General features: G+C 32.2%; 1 protein-coding gene across 2 annotated transcripts; it reads left to right on the top strand.

The window, feature by feature from the left end:
- The first annotated feature begins 2,163 nt into the window (after positions 1–2,163).
- Positions 2,164–15,471, top strand: aggf1 (angiogenic factor with G patch and FHA domains 1). 2 transcript variants are annotated; one of them, XM_073824700.1, is made up of 16 exons: positions 2,164–2,220; positions 2,307–2,363; positions 2,900–3,120; positions 3,254–3,353; positions 3,443–3,630; positions 6,266–6,403; positions 6,505–6,705; positions 9,197–9,716; positions 9,830–9,932; positions 10,015–10,066; positions 12,193–12,294; positions 12,395–12,560; positions 12,657–12,736; positions 14,224–14,351; positions 14,501–14,600; positions 14,696–15,469. In XM_073824700.1, the coding sequence occupies exons 3-16, from the start codon at positions 2,917–2,919 to the stop codon at positions 14,900–14,902; spliced, it is 2,289 nt and encodes a 762-aa protein (XP_073680801.1). In that variant the 5' UTR covers positions 2,164–2,220; positions 2,307–2,363; positions 2,900–2,916; the 3' UTR covers positions 14,903–15,469. The 2 variants fall into 2 exon arrangements, with proteins under 2 accessions (XP_073680801.1, XP_073680802.1); XM_073824701.1 differs by lacking the exon at positions 9,197–9,716 and adding an exon at positions 7,026–7,092 and having other exon boundaries at positions 2,178–2,363; positions 14,696–15,471.
- The last annotated feature ends 1,150 nt before the right edge of the window (positions 15,472–16,621 follow it).

Genomic DNA, 16,621 nt, shown 5'->3' with positions numbered 1-16,621 from the left:
CCTGAAGGATATTTCAGAAGAATAGCAGGCAGTTTAACTGTTCAGGAAAAACAAGGGTTGTGTGTGCACTAAGATAGGCTAGCAAGTTCTCAACCTGTCAACTTGAGTCTGTGGTGTAGTCATTAAATAAACACTTCATTTATGTGTTGAACAATCGTGTTTCCTCAAAGTTCAGAGTTTTGTTTAAGAGTGAAGGAAGCACATCGTATTTCGGTACTTCCGTTAAAACTTCTTATGCAAATGTCAATTAGCACACGCTTGAGGCAGCACAGCCATGCACATGTCACTCTTTTATTTCCTGTCTATTACAGCCCTCTAAGCCTCTTTCATATTAAATGCACCTGTGGTCTTATCCTCTTTACCTCGCAGCCTGACACAGGTGTTAGAATAAACGCAGTTTTAATTTGATTTAGTCTCATATCCTCAGTGAAAGTGCTTCGTGAAGGACGTCACAGACAGTTTGGCTTCCAAACTCTTAACTTTTTTAACTGGAAGGTTAAAATATACTAGATTTAACAACGAAATCAATGTTCAAACATCTTTTTAAACATCTCCTTGAAACGATAGATGGAGTGTAATTTCACTTGACTGTACTGCCCTCTGCTGCCCTAAATCAGTTTCTCATGCTTCTCTATCAATAGGCTTCAGTATGAAGAAGATGCTTTGTTATAAACAACACAATAGGATAAGTGCCAGTTTAAATGTGTTGCATTTAAAAGATATAGTATTATGTATATTTAGTTTTATTTATTTTTTGAGCACGTCAGGCTTCTATTAATCAGGTTACATGCTAATATTCTTTGATGCACTTTGTAAATGATGAAACGTTGAAAAAAGCTTATTGAATTGGTTGTATTTATACACACAGTGCCTGCAAACATACATGAACCCAAATTTGTCCATAGTTTCAAAACATGGCTAGGAAACATATTATATTAATATTGCATATGCTTTATTGATATATGCCTAATGCTGATTTACTATACCTTTTTTTTATTTTTTTTATTTTATTATTTAGTGCTTTTTGTTGTTGTTTGTTGGTTGGTTTTTGTAATTCATGGGCAACTCAGTGTTCACGGTTTTTAATTGTTTTATTAAAATGAGTGATTTAATGAATGAATTAAATGTTAAATTGAAAGAAAGCAAGAACCCTAACCCATTTTAGTATACAAAAAACCCTTATTACATTAATATTGTAAAAAAAAAAAAATTGATATATGCTTAATGCAGATTTATTATACTTTTTGTATTTATTTATTTATTGTAAATCATGGGCAACTCAGTATTCCCAATTTTTTATTGTTTTATTGAAAAATAAATAAATAAATAAATAATTTAAAATAGAAAGAAAGAAAGAAAAAAGAAAGTTTTCATGGCCAAACATCCTAACCCTAACCCATTTTAGTATACAAAACGGAAAAAAAAGACCTTCATTTATTTATTTATTGTAAATCATGGGCTACTCAGTATTCCTGGTTTGTTTTATTTTATATTATATATTTTTTGTAAATCATGGGCAACTCAGGTTTCCAGTTTTTTATTGTTTTATTAAAATAAATAAACAAATAAAATAGAAAGAAAGAAAGAAAGAAAGAAAGAAAGAAAGAAAGAAAGAAAGAAAGAAAATAAGATGTCATGGCCAAACATCCAAACCATAACCCATTTAGTATACAAAAAACCTTATTACATTAATATTGTATATGCTCTATTTAAATGTGTAATGATTATTTATTAGACTTTTTTAATGTTTTAAAAGAAAGAAAGAAAGAAAGAAAGAAAGAAAGAAAGAAAGAAAGAAAGAAAAAATAAGTTGTAATGGCCAAACGTCCTAACCCTAACCCATTTTAGTATTCAATAAATAAGTAAATAATACATCTAGAATATCTTTTGAGTAAAAGCAATTTTGAGCAATTGAGTAAAAAGTCCTCTACAAAAGACTAACTAAATAATTCTTAGTGTTAGGTTAAACGTAAATAAACAAATGAATGTATGAAGGAATGTATAATTGAATATGTCTTTATATTCTATTTAACAGGTGGTCACTTCAAGCAAACAAACTTCAATGATCTCTGATTCAATGACCTGAGTTCTACACCGGGGGCGCTGTGGCGCCACTGAAAAACCGGAAGTGATGCGGGAGTAAGTAAGCCATGACATCACAAAGTGAAAGTATGGCAGCGTCCGTTGAAGTGGATTTAAAGTTCATCACGTTTGCTACCTGTAACGCACTTTACGATCACACAAACTTCTACACGAATATGTTTCCAGAGCACGGTGGTCATATGATGTTTATCTTTGATTTGCAGATTGACGCGCGCGCACGGAATCAGGGAACGCGCAGGGAAAACGGGTGACTTAAATCGGTGAGGATAGTGTGGCGGAAAACTCGAAACATAGCTTATCTATTGCTATTGCTAATATCTTTTACTGTATACAATTAGTTAAGACCTTTAGTTGATTGATGGGCTCGAATTACTGTCATTTTCAAATGCTGTGTTTTCAGTTTGTACTTGTTTTCTTTTTAATGAACATTAACGAAATCCTTCACTGATTGTTTGGTCTAGTTAAGAGTTTTCAAGTCTTTTGATGCAAGGAACTCACAAAAATAATAAGAATATGTTTGCTTGGAACTCATTTCCTAAAATATAACGTTATATACAGCTGTGTATTTTTTTATGTATAGAGACCTAACGTTACTGCTATTCATTAGTTTGTCTTAGATAAATATAATTATACAAATTAGACATAAAGTTGACATGAAGAGCAGCACTGAAGTGATTTATTTACTAAAAGACTAAAAACTATTCTTAAATTTATTACTTGATCATTTGAATCTAAATAATGTTTAGATTTTTTTAATGCAGTCGACTATACTTTCTTATTCTAATCTACATTTTAGGTCAAACGTCTTCGGCAATGGCTGCAGAAGGAAACCCAGACCCTGAACCCAGTGATCAGGGTTTGGAGGCAGAGGTTTTGTCTTTGAGATCACAAGCCGAGGCGTTACGACAGGAGCTGAAGACATGTAAGGATGAACTTCAGAAGTTACAGAAACAGCTCAGCCAAAGCGAACGACTCCAGAAGACGACAGAAAGCTACAATGAAGATCTCAGACAGCAGGTGAGATCTTCATTAGGGACAGTTGATGGTTTAATGAGGGTTTTAAGGCTCCCAGAATCTGACCGATTATAAAAGAGAACCACTTTGTCAACACAGTAACTTTGTTGTTAATGTTGTGATTGTGTTGTATTAGGTTGCTAAACTGAGTGCAGAAATCCATGAGCGAAAGAAGAGAGAGAGGGAGAAAGTAGAGGCTGAGACACAAACAGAGGAGTATACCTGGACAGAGACAGGTTGGTCCTTTACTTCTATTTTTTGGTTAATATTTTATTTGTTTGCACTATAGTTGTGTTATTGAAATGTTACTTTATTCCTGAAACAGATTATTATAATTATTACTATGGCGGATACTACCAGTCAGGCACGGAGACAGCAGTGGATGCACAGGAGAATGTTGTCATGGAAACCCAAGGATATTGTGAACAGACTGAGGAGCATCACGTAACAGCCGAGACAGCACCGGCCAATCCTGAGCTACCAAATGAAACAAGTGATGTTCCACAAACAGAGGTATGAGAAGTGTTACTTATTTAAGTGTTGTTTATTTTTGATAATAGATCTGGGTGTTTATTAATGTCGATATTGACATAGTTTGCGTATGTTGCATTTTGAGGTGAAATATCATCATATGTCTTAAATACGGCTGATATAATCTAACATCAGGTCTAAACAATCTGTATAATGTCTAAAATAATGTAACAAATCACAAAAAATCACAGTAATTTCGAAATATGAACTATATATAATAATATTGCCAAAAACCTAAATTACTCTCAAAACAATCCAGCGTATGGTCCAAGTTATTATATTATGACTAAAATGATAAAACATATCACAAAGAAATTAAAATATGGACAAAAAATGGCCAAAACTGTTAAAACATTGCCAAAACAATCCAACATATAGTCAAAATAATGTGTATTATGGCTAATATGACAAAACATATTGAAAAGAATTTAAAATGTCAAAAACTATTAAAACATATAGCCAAAACAATCCAATATAGTCAAGACAATCTACATTATGGCTAAATTGGTAAAACATATCACAAGGAAATTAAAATATGGGCAAACAAAATCGCTAAAACATATAGCCAAAACAATCCAGCATATAGTCAAAACAGTCTATATTATGGCTAAAATGATAAAACATATCACAAAGAATTTAAAATATAGGCAAAAAAAAGCTTGAACTATTAAAACATATAGTCAAAACAATCCAACGTATAGTCAAGCAAATGTGTATTATGGCTAATATGATAAAACATATAGTGAAGAAATTAAAAGATGGCCAAAACTATTAAAACATATTGGCAAAACAATCCAATATAGTTAAAACAATCTATATAATGGCTAAAATGATAAAACATGTTACAAAGAAATTAAAGTATAGGCCAAAAAAAAAAAAAGAACTACTAAAACATATAGCCAAAACAATCCAACATGTAGTTAAAACTATCTCTTTTATGGCTAAAATGATTATCACTAAGAAATTTTAAAAAATGGCCAAAACTATTAAATCATATAGCCAAAACAATCCAAAATATAGTTAAAATAATCTTGTTAGAATGATTTCTGAAGGATCACGTGACACTGAAGACTGGAGTAAAGATGCTGAAAATTCAGTTTTGATCACAGGAATAATTTACAAAATCGCTAAAACATATAGCCAAAACAATCCAGCATATAGTCAAAACAGTCTATATTATGGCTAAAATGATAAAACATGTCACAAAGAATTTAAAATATAGGCAAAAAAAAGCTTGAACTATTAAAACATATAGTCAAAACAATCCAACGTATAGTCAAGCAAATGTGTATTATGGCTAATATGATAAAACATATAGTGAAGAAATTAAAAGATGGCCAAAACTATTAAAACATATTGGCAAAACAATCCAATATAGTTAAAACAATCTATATAATGGCTAAAATGATAAAACATGTTACAAAGAAATTAAAGTATAGGCCAAAAAAAAAAAAAGAACTACTAAAACATATAGCCAAAACAATCCAACATGTAGTTAAAACTATCTCTTTTATGGCTAAAATGATTATCACTAAGAAATTTTAAAAAATGGCCAAAACTATTAAATCATATAGCCAAAACAATCCAAAATATAGTTAAAATAATCTTGTTAGAATGATTTCTGAAGGATCACGTGACACTGAAGACTGGAGTAAAGATGCTGAAAATTCAGTTTTGATCACAGGAATAATTTACAAAATCGCTAAAACATATAGCCAAAACAATCCAGCATATAGTCAAAACAGTCTATATTATGGCTAAAATGATAAAACATGTCACAAAGAATTTAAAATATAGGCAAAAAAAAGCTTGAACTATTAAAACATATAGTCAAAACAATCCAACGTATAGTCAAGCAAATGTGTATTATGGCTAATATGATAAAACATATAGTGAAGAAATTAAAAGATGGCCAAAACTATTAAAACATATTGGCAAAACAATCCAATATAGTTAAAACAATCTATATAATGGCTAAAATGATAAAACATGTTACAAAGAAATTAAAGTATAGGCCAAAAAAAAAAAAAGAACTACTAAAACATATAGCCAAAACAATCCAACATGTAGTTAAAACTATCTCTTTTATGGCTAAAATGATTATCACTAAGAAATTTTAAAAAATGGCCAAAACTATTAAATCATATAGCCAAAACAATCCAAAATATAGTTAAAATAATCTTGTTAGAATGATTTCTGAAGGATCACGTGACACTGAAGACTGGAGTAAAGATGCTGAAAATTCAGTTTTGATCACAGGAATAATTTACATTGTAAGATATATTCAAATCAAAACCACTTATTTTAAATTGTAAAAATATTTCACAATATTACACATATCATCACTAAAGATCTACATTTTAGCCTAAAATAATCAACAAAAAACAATTTAGTCAAATTAATTTTATAGTCACATAATCATAATGGGACCACAGTAACCCAGCATATAGTCAAAATAGTCTAAAGTGTAATCAGAACAATCCAACATTTTACCACAACAATATAAAATATGATTAAAATGATCAGCTAGAACAAATATGAGCAGTTTACAGCCATACAAATAATTATCATTTAAAGTAATAATTATTAGCCAGTTTGTTGACTGTCTTCTTTTCAGGAGGCCTCTGGAGAAGGCGGCTCTATAGCAGACATGCTAAGAGCAACAGCAGAGGAAGCGTTGAACCAGACCAACTTTGTGTTTGATGAAAGTTCAGGCATGTACTACGACCACAGCACTGGATTTTACTATGATTCTGTAAGTCGTTCTTCTCTCAGGTTGCTTGACTGCTGTTATTTGTGTAATCGACATGTGCAGCCCTAATCGCCTGTGTTAATGTGTTTTTTCCTCTTCCCCAGTCCAGTCAGCTGTACTATGATGCTAACACAGGCATGTACTATTACTACGACCCAGAAAGCGGAAAATACCAATTCCACTCTAGGATAGAGGTGCCTACAGCACACCCCGAAGTGGAGCAGACGCCACAGAGGAAGACCAAAGATTGGAAAAACAGGAAGTCGGTGAAGAACACAGATAGAGCTTCCTGTCCCGACGGAGGGGTGAGATGCACACGGACACACATTGTCTTTGCATAGTTTTGTAATCGCAGAAATTTGTGTTTGTTGGTTGACACTCAGTCTTCCTCAACTTAATTTGAACTTCAGTATGTCAACCATCATCTTGAGTCTCAGATTTCAGTATTTTTTTCAATGCAAAACAACTTTCTGGCTTCTGGTTCTTCTCGTTAATTTGAGTTTGTGTTTGTGAGGGTCTGCGGTACAATCTGGGGTTTTAGAAAGGGATCCGTCGGTCAATTCTGAGCATTATGAGAAATTTGATGCCTGGTGGAGCTGATCGTGTGCTCTTCCTTTCGCTGTAGGTTCAGGATTTGACTTACTCATTGGCTCATTTGAAGATAGACCATTTGAGGCGGGTTGGACTGAGAGGTACGGCCTTTAATAGCTATAAAGTTATATAGAATTTTAGTCAAATGGTCATAAGAAGCTGAGGTCAATCAGTGACTTTTATTTTTGATGTTTACAGTATGTTCACTACTAAATACACTACTGTTCCGGGTCAGTATAACCTGAATTACTGCCAATTCAGCGTATAGTCAAAACTATCTATGTTATGGCTAAAATAATAAAACATATCACTGAGAAAATAAAAATGGCCAGAAAATAGCCAAAATTATTAAAACATATAGCCAAAACAATCATATTATGGCTTAACTGATCATATATATCACAAAGAAGGTAAGGTATGGCCAAAAATAGGCATAATTATTAAAAAATATAGCCAAAACAATCATATTATAGCTGAACTGATAATATATATCACAAAGAAGGTAAAGTATGGCTAAAAAATAGACAAAATTATTAAAGCATATAGCCAAAACAAACATATTATGGCTAAACGGACAATACATATCACAAAGAAATTAAAACATGGCCAGAAAATATCCAAAATTATTAAAACATATAGACAAAACAATCATATTATGGCTGAAATGATAATATATATCACAAAGAAGGTAAAGTATGATGAAAAATAGCCAAAATTATTAAAACATATAGCCAAAACAATCATATTATGGCTTAACTGATCATATATATCACAAAGAAGGTAAGGTATGGCCAAAAATAGGCATAATTATTAAAAAATATAGCCAAAACAATCATATTATAGCTGAACTGATAATATATATCACAAAGAAGGTAAAGTATGGCTAAAAAATAGACAAAATTATTAAAGCATATAGCCAAAACAAACATATTATGGCTAAACGGACAATACATATCACAAAGAAATTAAAACATGGCCAGAAAATATCCAAAATTATTAAAACATATAGACAAAACAATCATATTATGGCTGAAATGATAATATATATCACAAAGAAGGTAAAGTATGATGAAAAATAGCCAAAATTATTAAAACATATAGCCATAACAATCATATTATGGCTAAATGGATCATACATATCACATAAATTAAAATATGGCCAAAAAAGGCTAAACTATTTAAACAGAGCCAAACAATCTATATTATGGCTAAAATGATAACTTATCACAAAGAAATTAAAATATTGACCAAAAAAATCAACAAAACTGTTAAAACATAGCCAAAACAATCTATATTATGACTAAAATGGTAAAACATATCGCAAATAAATTAAAATATGGCCAAAACTATCAAAACATATAGCCTAATCAATCCAATGTAGTGTCAAAACAATCTATGTAATGGTTAAAATAATGAAACATATGAAAGAAATTAATACTTTTATTCAGCAAAGACAGATGAAATTGATTCAAAGTGACAGTAAAGACATTTTAATGTTTAAAAAAATGCTTTTCAACTCCACATTCATCAGGTTTTAACAAAAATAGTAAGAGGCACAACTATTTTCAACATTGATAAAAAAAATATAAATTTTTCTTAAGCAGCAAATCATGTTAGAATGATTTCTGAAGGATTATGTGACACTGAAACTTCAACTTTGACCACAGGAATAAATTGCATCTTAAAATGAATTCAAATCAATAACCATTTATTTTAAATTGTAAAAAATATTTCACAATATTACTGTGTTTTTGAGCAAATAAACAGCTTTGGCGAGCGTAAACATTTAAAAAAAAACATTTTAAAATTTGTAGAATTAGTTTTGGAATCTTTTTTGATTTTCTTCGGTTAGTTTTTACCTTTAAACTGGTTTCTTTGATTTGATTTAACATTTATTGATGGTGTTTTGACTGGGATATCATCTGAGCATGCGCTTGTTTCTTCAAATCTGGATTGCGCTATTTCTTTCCATGCCGTCTTCTTCTTCACAAGAATTATAAACACGTCCAACTTTGATGAAAAACTTGAACCAGATCAGAAAGCTCTGTTTGGATGTTGAAGTTTAATTGGTTGTTTTGCATTACCTACTCAAAACTGAGACTGAAATGGACCTTGAAAGCAAATATAAATCTTATTTCACATCAATCCAATATGGAGGCACTTTGGCAACCAATTCCAATTGGCTGAGTGTTTGCTCACTGACAGGACCATAAAGAGGCGGGGTCTGAGATGGTTCGACAATCTGAAGACCACCACCGAGGTAAAAAGGATGATACGTCATCACTTAAAAAAGGACGAAAGTCACGATCCCGAAGCCCACAGCGACCCAGCAGCACAGAACGATCCAGACGGACCAAGAGCCGAGACAGAAGCAGAGATCGCTCTACGAAGAGAAAGAAAACCCGGAGGGGGAGCGAATCCCATTCTGATGACTCGCACAGCAGGAGGCGGAGAGAAAACGGGTCGCATTCTGATGACACACATAGCAGAAAGAGAAATAAGAAGAGGAAAGAGAAGAAGAGATCGCATTCTGAAACTCGCAGAGAAAGCAAGTCACGCTCTGATAATGCAAACGGTGAGAGCGAACCGGAGGAAGGCGAGATCACAGAATCAGATGGAGAGAAAGATCTTACTTCAGCATCACCATCATCAGCCTCGTCTGCATCTCCTGTCCACCCAGAACATGACAGTCCTGAGATAGAAATGGAAACGCAAATTCAAGAAGGTGAGGAGGGCAGCGAACATTGCGCCCTCTGGTGGCTGTTTGTTCAGAATGTGCTTAAGGCAAACATGCCATATTTTGCACTATTCGTAAATTGTGTGATTTGTATATTTCAGGAGCCTGGCCGCCGTGTGTTCGGGTAACTGTGGTTCGCTCTCCTGTGCTGCAGACGGGAACGCTCTTCATCCTCACGGCTGATACAGTTGCCACCATCGGCCGGTCGGTACAGTTCTGTGTGTAATTTTGTTTATCTGTTGTGTTGACAGACTGAGTTAACATGTTTGGGTGTATCTGTTTGCAGAGAGAAAGACATGAATCATGCCATCAGAATTCCTGAGATGGGAGTCAGCAAGGTAAAACAAACTCAAATCAAACTATAAACACATTTTCTTGAATCTAAACAAAACTAAACAATCTAAAGTGATTTAATGCATGTTTTATGGTCAAATGTCTTGATATTAGAGCTGCAAAATGATTAGTTGTGATTAATCAATTTAAAATAGAAGTTTATGTTTGCATTAGGGCCGCTCGATTTTGGCAAAAATCATAATCACGATTATTTTGGTCAATATTGTAATCGCGATTATTTAACACGATTCTGACTTTTTATTACTGATTAATTTAAAGAGCAATACAGCGAAAAAAAGATACAAATAAAAACCTCTTTATTTATTTTTTTAAAATACTGAATACTTCCATGCAAGTCTGAAGTAGTCTAACAATACTAAAGAAATTGAATGTAATTATTTGAATGTAAAATAAAACAGCGTCTTTACTGTAATAATTAAACAGGCTTTGTTTCTTATTGAAATGACAAAAGTCCTTCATTCAAGAGCAGTGAGTGATTTTTCACTTTGTATTTTTACGTTTTATTAATATTAAGCACAGAGACGGCAGAAGGGATGTTATTCGTTGCCGCTTTAATAGCCACACGGGTCCAATTTACTGTTATACACGTTTTCATTCTCAACTGTTTATGATCATTTAAGACATAACTGACAAGGGTTTACATGAATAATCACCAAGCGCCTCCTTTTGAATTATTTTTGGGTGCATTTGACCATTTAGGTGCACAGCTTGAGCTCAAAGATAAATTTACATGTCCATGTTCTGCTCCGTCTCTGAGGGCATACACAGAACAGCGCAAGTTTTGTATTTGAATATATTTTAAAATGAAATTTATGTGATGCAAACCTGAAATTTCAGCATCATTACTGAAGATTTCAGTGTCACATGATGCTTCAGAAATCATTCTTATATGCTGTTTTGCTGCTCAAGAATTTTTTTCAAGATTTTTTTTTGAATAGAGATAAATTAGAAAACGAATTATTTGAAATAAAAACATGAATGTAAAAAAATTTTTAAATATTACCTAAAAAATACAAGGAAATCAAATACAAAAATCTTTTTTTAATTTAAATTACTAAAATAAAAAAATAAAAGGAAAATAAAACTTAATACAACAGAATTACTGAAAATTTCACATTTAAATTAAAATAAAAACAGAAAATATATTTAAAAAAATTCTAATTCAAAATATTACCTAAAACATTAAAAAATAAACATTAAATGAATTTTTTTTTTAAATCTAATTTGTGTGTAGTTTAAGCATAGACTGTAAAAAATATGGACGTAGTATCCGTGACGTCACCCGTAGGAGTCTGAAGCGCTATTTTGAAGCCTAAAGTGGGCGGGAGTCGGCCGTCGCCATCTTGGAATCGCGTCACCGCGCGTCACTCCCGGATAATCAAAAATGGGCAAAAAGGCGGGAAGTGGGTAGAGCTTGTTGCTGAAACCACGCCCGCCTAGCGCGACAGTGGTGACAGCAGCGGCAATCCCCCTGTCACTCAAGTGACCACGCCCTTAATTATACAGAACTTTAAGGCTTAATATAACTTAAACGGATGAGTTATAAAAAAATTCACCCCCCTCACAGTTGACATGAAGGACAAAACTAGCTATATAGACCAAAACCATTTTTTGAACCAGGCTGTAAACATACTTTTTTCTGCTGTGAAGTTGGGCATTTTAACATGGGGAGTCAATGGGACTGACTCCCTTCTGCAGCCAGTCTCTAGCGGCCAGTCGATGAATTGCAGTTTAAGTCACTTCCGTGTTGGTTTCAATAGAGAGAGCGGGAGGTTGCCCCTTGAGTTTAAGTACTAAAATAACTAGAAGTAAATAAACTAAAACGAAATTATATAGATGTGACAAAATTGACGAAAACACAACATAATTACTAGAACTGACATTTAAATTGAAATAAAAATAGAAAATATATTTAAAAAAATTCAAAATATTACCAAAACTATAATGATAATTTAATAATTTAAATTAAAAAAATAAAAGTTATTGTATATTTCATAGGTATAATTCAGAAAACCTACTTAATTTTGTTGTATTTTCACGTCTAATTTGATTTCATTTTGACTGCGTATTTACTCCTTGTTGATTTTTTTCTCTCTATCTCTGTTCGTAGTCCCATGCAGAAGTTTATTTTGACCAAGAGCTGCAGTGTTATATGCTGATAGATCAGGGAAGTCAGAACGGCACAGTCCTCAATGGGAACAGAATACTGCAGGTAACACAAACGCAGCTGTTCTGTCCCATCATCCTTTCACAAATATCTCAATATGAGGACATTTATCAGAATTGTAAACATGTTTTCTCTGTCCCTGCAGCCTAAAGTTCGCTGTGACCCTTGCCCTCTGACCCACGGAGATGAAGTGAAGATGGGAGAAACTGTTTTGTCTTTCCACATCCACATGGGAACAGACACATGTGACGGCTGTGAACCAGGACAGATCATTGCACACCTGAGCCGCCATAAGAAAGACGATGCCTCTGGTATGTATATGCATGCACATCTTTGCATGCTTTACTATAAATCAAAAGTTGCAGCTCACATTTTTTGCAATTCATGCATCGGTATGTATGTTTCAGGAACTGTTCTCAGTAAAGAGGACAAGGAGGTGCAACGACAGAAAGAACTTAAGATGATGAAGGTTAAATATGGTCTTAAAGTAAGTTTTTAAGCTGTTTTATTTTGGTAAAACATGTTTTAAAGCAGAAGTCAGGCAGGTGTTGTGTTGGCTTTATAATGATGTGTGGTCAGTGCTGCCCTCTTATGGTCTTCAAGTAGACAGTCACTCGATTCCTAGGTATTTTAAGCTACAATAGGTAATATTTAAGCACAAAAATGATGCTACTGTTGTCCAGAAATCATGCTAAGGCAAGCATTACTGTCATTGTTGTGCATATATTCTAACCTAAGGTTTGTTCTAAATCATGAACTAATATATTAAGCTAAACTTGTCTTGCAACTTTTGTGCTACACAGTGATTTTCAACCTTTGACATTATAAAAAGGACTTAGGACAACCTTTTTTATTTAAGTATCATTGATGCTATGGTTTTTGTTAGTATTTTAAATGAGATTTTATTTTCGTATTTAATTTAAATTTTTAAAGTTTTAGTCATTTTGTTTCTGTATTTCGTGTCTGTTTCATTTTGTCTGTTTTATTTTAATTTTTAGCTTTAAAAAAAAAGAGAAATGCTGCATTGGCAACTTGCTGAAATAAAATATTTTGTTTTTAAATTACTTTTTAATTAAATTTTTATGGTTTTAGTTAACAATAATAATCATGTGTCCAACATAATATTCGAAAGCAAGCGATAGTACTTTTATTCAGCAAGAAATATGATTCAATTTCTTGGTTTTATATAATTTTTTGTTTTTAATGTTTTAATTTACATTAGACTCATTATTATTATTAATAACAAAAACTAAAATGTTAAAAAACATTAACAATAGACAAAATTGACGGAATTAGTATTACTTTAATTTTTTATTAAAATAAAAAGAGAAAATATTTTTTACAAAAAATTAAAATATTACCTAAAACTAATGTTGTTAAAATTACTTGAAATACAACGAAATAAAATACAATTTAAAAATCAAATTTTTATTTAAAGTACCAAAATATCAACAAAAAAAAGAAAAGAAAACTTAATAACAACTATATAGACATGACAAAATTGACAAAAACACAACAGAATTACTGTAAATATAAACTAAAACAAAAACAGAAAATATATTTAAAAAATTCAAATTCAAAATATCACCTAAAATTAAAACATTAAAAAAGTACTTGAAATAAACATTTCATTTTTTACATTTAATTTGTATATAGTTTAAGTACTAAACTAACTAGAACTAAATAAACTAAAACATAACTATATAGACATGACAAAAACAACAGAATTACTAGAACTAGAACTTAATATTTAAATTAAAATAATAACAGTATATATATATATATATAATAAAATTCTAAATATTACCAAAAACTATAATGACAATTTAATAATTTAGATACTTTTAAAATGTATTGCATATTTCATAGGTACAATTCAGAAAACCTACTTGATTTTGTTGTATTTTCAGCACTGCCGGTTTTGAAACTCTTTGCTATGCTCGTTTAACAAAGACTTGTGTGTGTGTGTTTTAGAGCAGTGATTATGAGGAGCAGAAGACTCTGAAGAACACCAGATATAAAGATCGAGCAGAAAACCGCCGGCAGACAGTCGGGAGTGAGGGAGCCTTCCAGAGAGACGATGCGCCGGCTTCAGTTCATGTGTACGTAACCTATTCTGTCAAACATTTACCCCTGTAAAATAGATCTCCACTACAGTAGACATCTTGCGCAACATTATGAAGACACCTCAAGGTTAAAGATGTTTTTGCAGACTTGTGCTTTTTCTCACTATCTTTCTGTGTGGGTGTAGTGAAATCGGAGATGAAAATAAGGGTAGACAGATGCTGGAGAAGATGGGCTGGAAACGAGGAGAAGGGCTCGGCAAGGACGGAGCCGGAATAAAGGATCCGGTAATACTGATTTCTCCTCGTTTTGTTTATGCAGTGTCATGTACGCTAGTGTTTGAGATAAACACTCACTTCCTTTGTGTGTGCGCTCGCCGTAGATTCAGCTCAATGTGCGCAAATCTCAGTCCGGTCTTGGATCTGGAGCTGCCGTGTCGATAGACGACTCTTCGCTCACCAAAACCAAAAACCAGCGCAACTGGGAACGTGCTCGGGAACGGTTTTCTGATGCCTGCCAGACTGATTCTGCCCATCCTGAAACCAGCCAATCACCTAAAGCCTGGGTCAAAAGTCAGGACACAGAGTGACTTCTTTAAATCTGACGCCTGACTTGGCCATTATTTGGCTTACTTTTCTAATCATTTCAGTGGAAGGCCTTATTCTTGTGAGGTTTGTACATAGACATGAGTTTGTTTTAAAGATCGCTGGTCAGAGAGAAAGTGTTTTTGTTTACAGTAGAATCCAAATAGAATATCTTGGATAAATAAACAATAAAAAAAAAACCAGTATGTGCATTCCAGTTTATTCCAGATTTGCATCATAAAATTAAAAGTCCAATAATATAGTATCTATAAAGGTACTAATATTTGCAGCTTTTATAGTAAAGGCTGCAGTTAGACCTGTCCAATCTGAAAAGAACAAGTTATTCCACTTTATTCTGTTTGTCTATAGGCAGCAAATAATTAGTTATGTTAGGGAACAAAATACCATGTGCTGTAATTGTAAAGCCGTGTTACCTTGGTATCACGTTTCACACACAAAGCTATTGTGACCAGTTTGGTTTCTGTATAGTTTGGAGCCTGTAGCAAGCCAGCCACTTAAACATGATTATTATTTACCTCTTGGATGCATGAAAGCTTATTATTGTTTATCTTTATTGCTTTAACATCATGTCTGGGTCACGTCAACTCAAAACCAAAAGAAAAAAATCGCTGAACAATATTTTTGGGACCATTTAAGACAATTTATGACTTTCTTTGTATTTAGCTCATTATTTGCAGCAGTGATTCTCAAAGGATCATCCTGTTTAAGCACAATATTTATTATAATATTATGATTTATTACAGTTATAATTATTGTAATTAGTAGAATTATTAGCATTCTATTTACTGTAGTGGAAAAATGTTTATTTAAATTATGAAGTGTTTTTTTCATCAGATAATCCTGTTCAGACACCAATAATAATACTTATTATTATTATTATTATTAGCATTCCCATGACAGTAGTGTAAAAATGTGTATTTACATTTTTTATAATATGGTATAATTGCTGTCTGGAATAACATTGAGAATGTAATTACAAAAAACTTGTATAATATGGAGTAATTATCCAAATTAATATTTATGAAAATTATTTATTCTAATAATTATTATAATATTATTATAGATAAATAATTTATTATTATATAATAATTTATCATAATAATAATAACAGTTAGTAATAGTAAAAATTAATATTTATGAAAATAGTTTTTTTTTTTTTTTTTTTTTTTTTTATGATGCATTTGTATAGCGCTTTCATTGTGTATTTCCGTACACCCAAAGCGCTTTACAATCATATGGGGGATCTCTCCTCAACCACCACCAGTGTGCAGCATCCACTTGGATGATGCGTTGGCAGCCACAGTACAACGGCGCCAGTGCGCTCACCACACACCAGCTACAGGTGGAGAGGAGAGAGTGATATAGCCAATTGAATGGAAGGGGATTATTAGGAGGCCATAATTGACTAGGGCCAGTGGAGGGAATTTGGCCAGGACACTATAATAATTTAAACAATAGTATATGATGCATATTTATATAAAATGCTTATTATTATTATTATTATTACCTTTTCCATTACTCTAGTGTAAAAATGTGTATTATTTACATTTTTATAGTTGTTTGTTATTGTTATTATTATTATTTTTAGGCTATTATTATTGGAATTAGAATTATTAGCATTCTAATTACTGTAGTGGATAAAATTGATATTAAAATATGCAGTACTTGTGTTATATAATCTTATATGAAAGATATTTATATAA

The sequence above is a fragment of the Garra rufa genome, chromosome 19, assembly GCF_049309525.1.
Source record: "Garra rufa chromosome 19, GarRuf1.0, whole genome shotgun sequence".
NCBI classification, from domain to species: domain Eukaryota; kingdom Metazoa; phylum Chordata; class Actinopteri; order Cypriniformes; family Cyprinidae; genus Garra; species Garra rufa.
The sequence above is the reverse complement of the archived record's forward strand: the minus strand, read 5'-3'. Positions and strand labels throughout refer to the sequence as shown.

Bases quoted from the DNA above. Each gene is read 5' to 3' on its own strand.
- aggf1 (XM_073824700.1), top strand. From the start codon at position 2,917: ATGGCTGCAGAAGGAAACCCAGACCCTGAACCCAGTGATCAGGGTTTG. The intron at 3,121-3,253 runs GTGAGATCTTCA...GTGTTGTATTAG, and splicing joins ATGAAGATCTCAGACAGCAG to GTTGCTAAACTGAGTGCAGA. The intron at 3,631-6,265 runs GTATGAGAAGTG...TCTTCTTTTCAG, and splicing joins GTGATGTTCCACAAACAGAG to GAGGCCTCTGGAGAAGGCGG.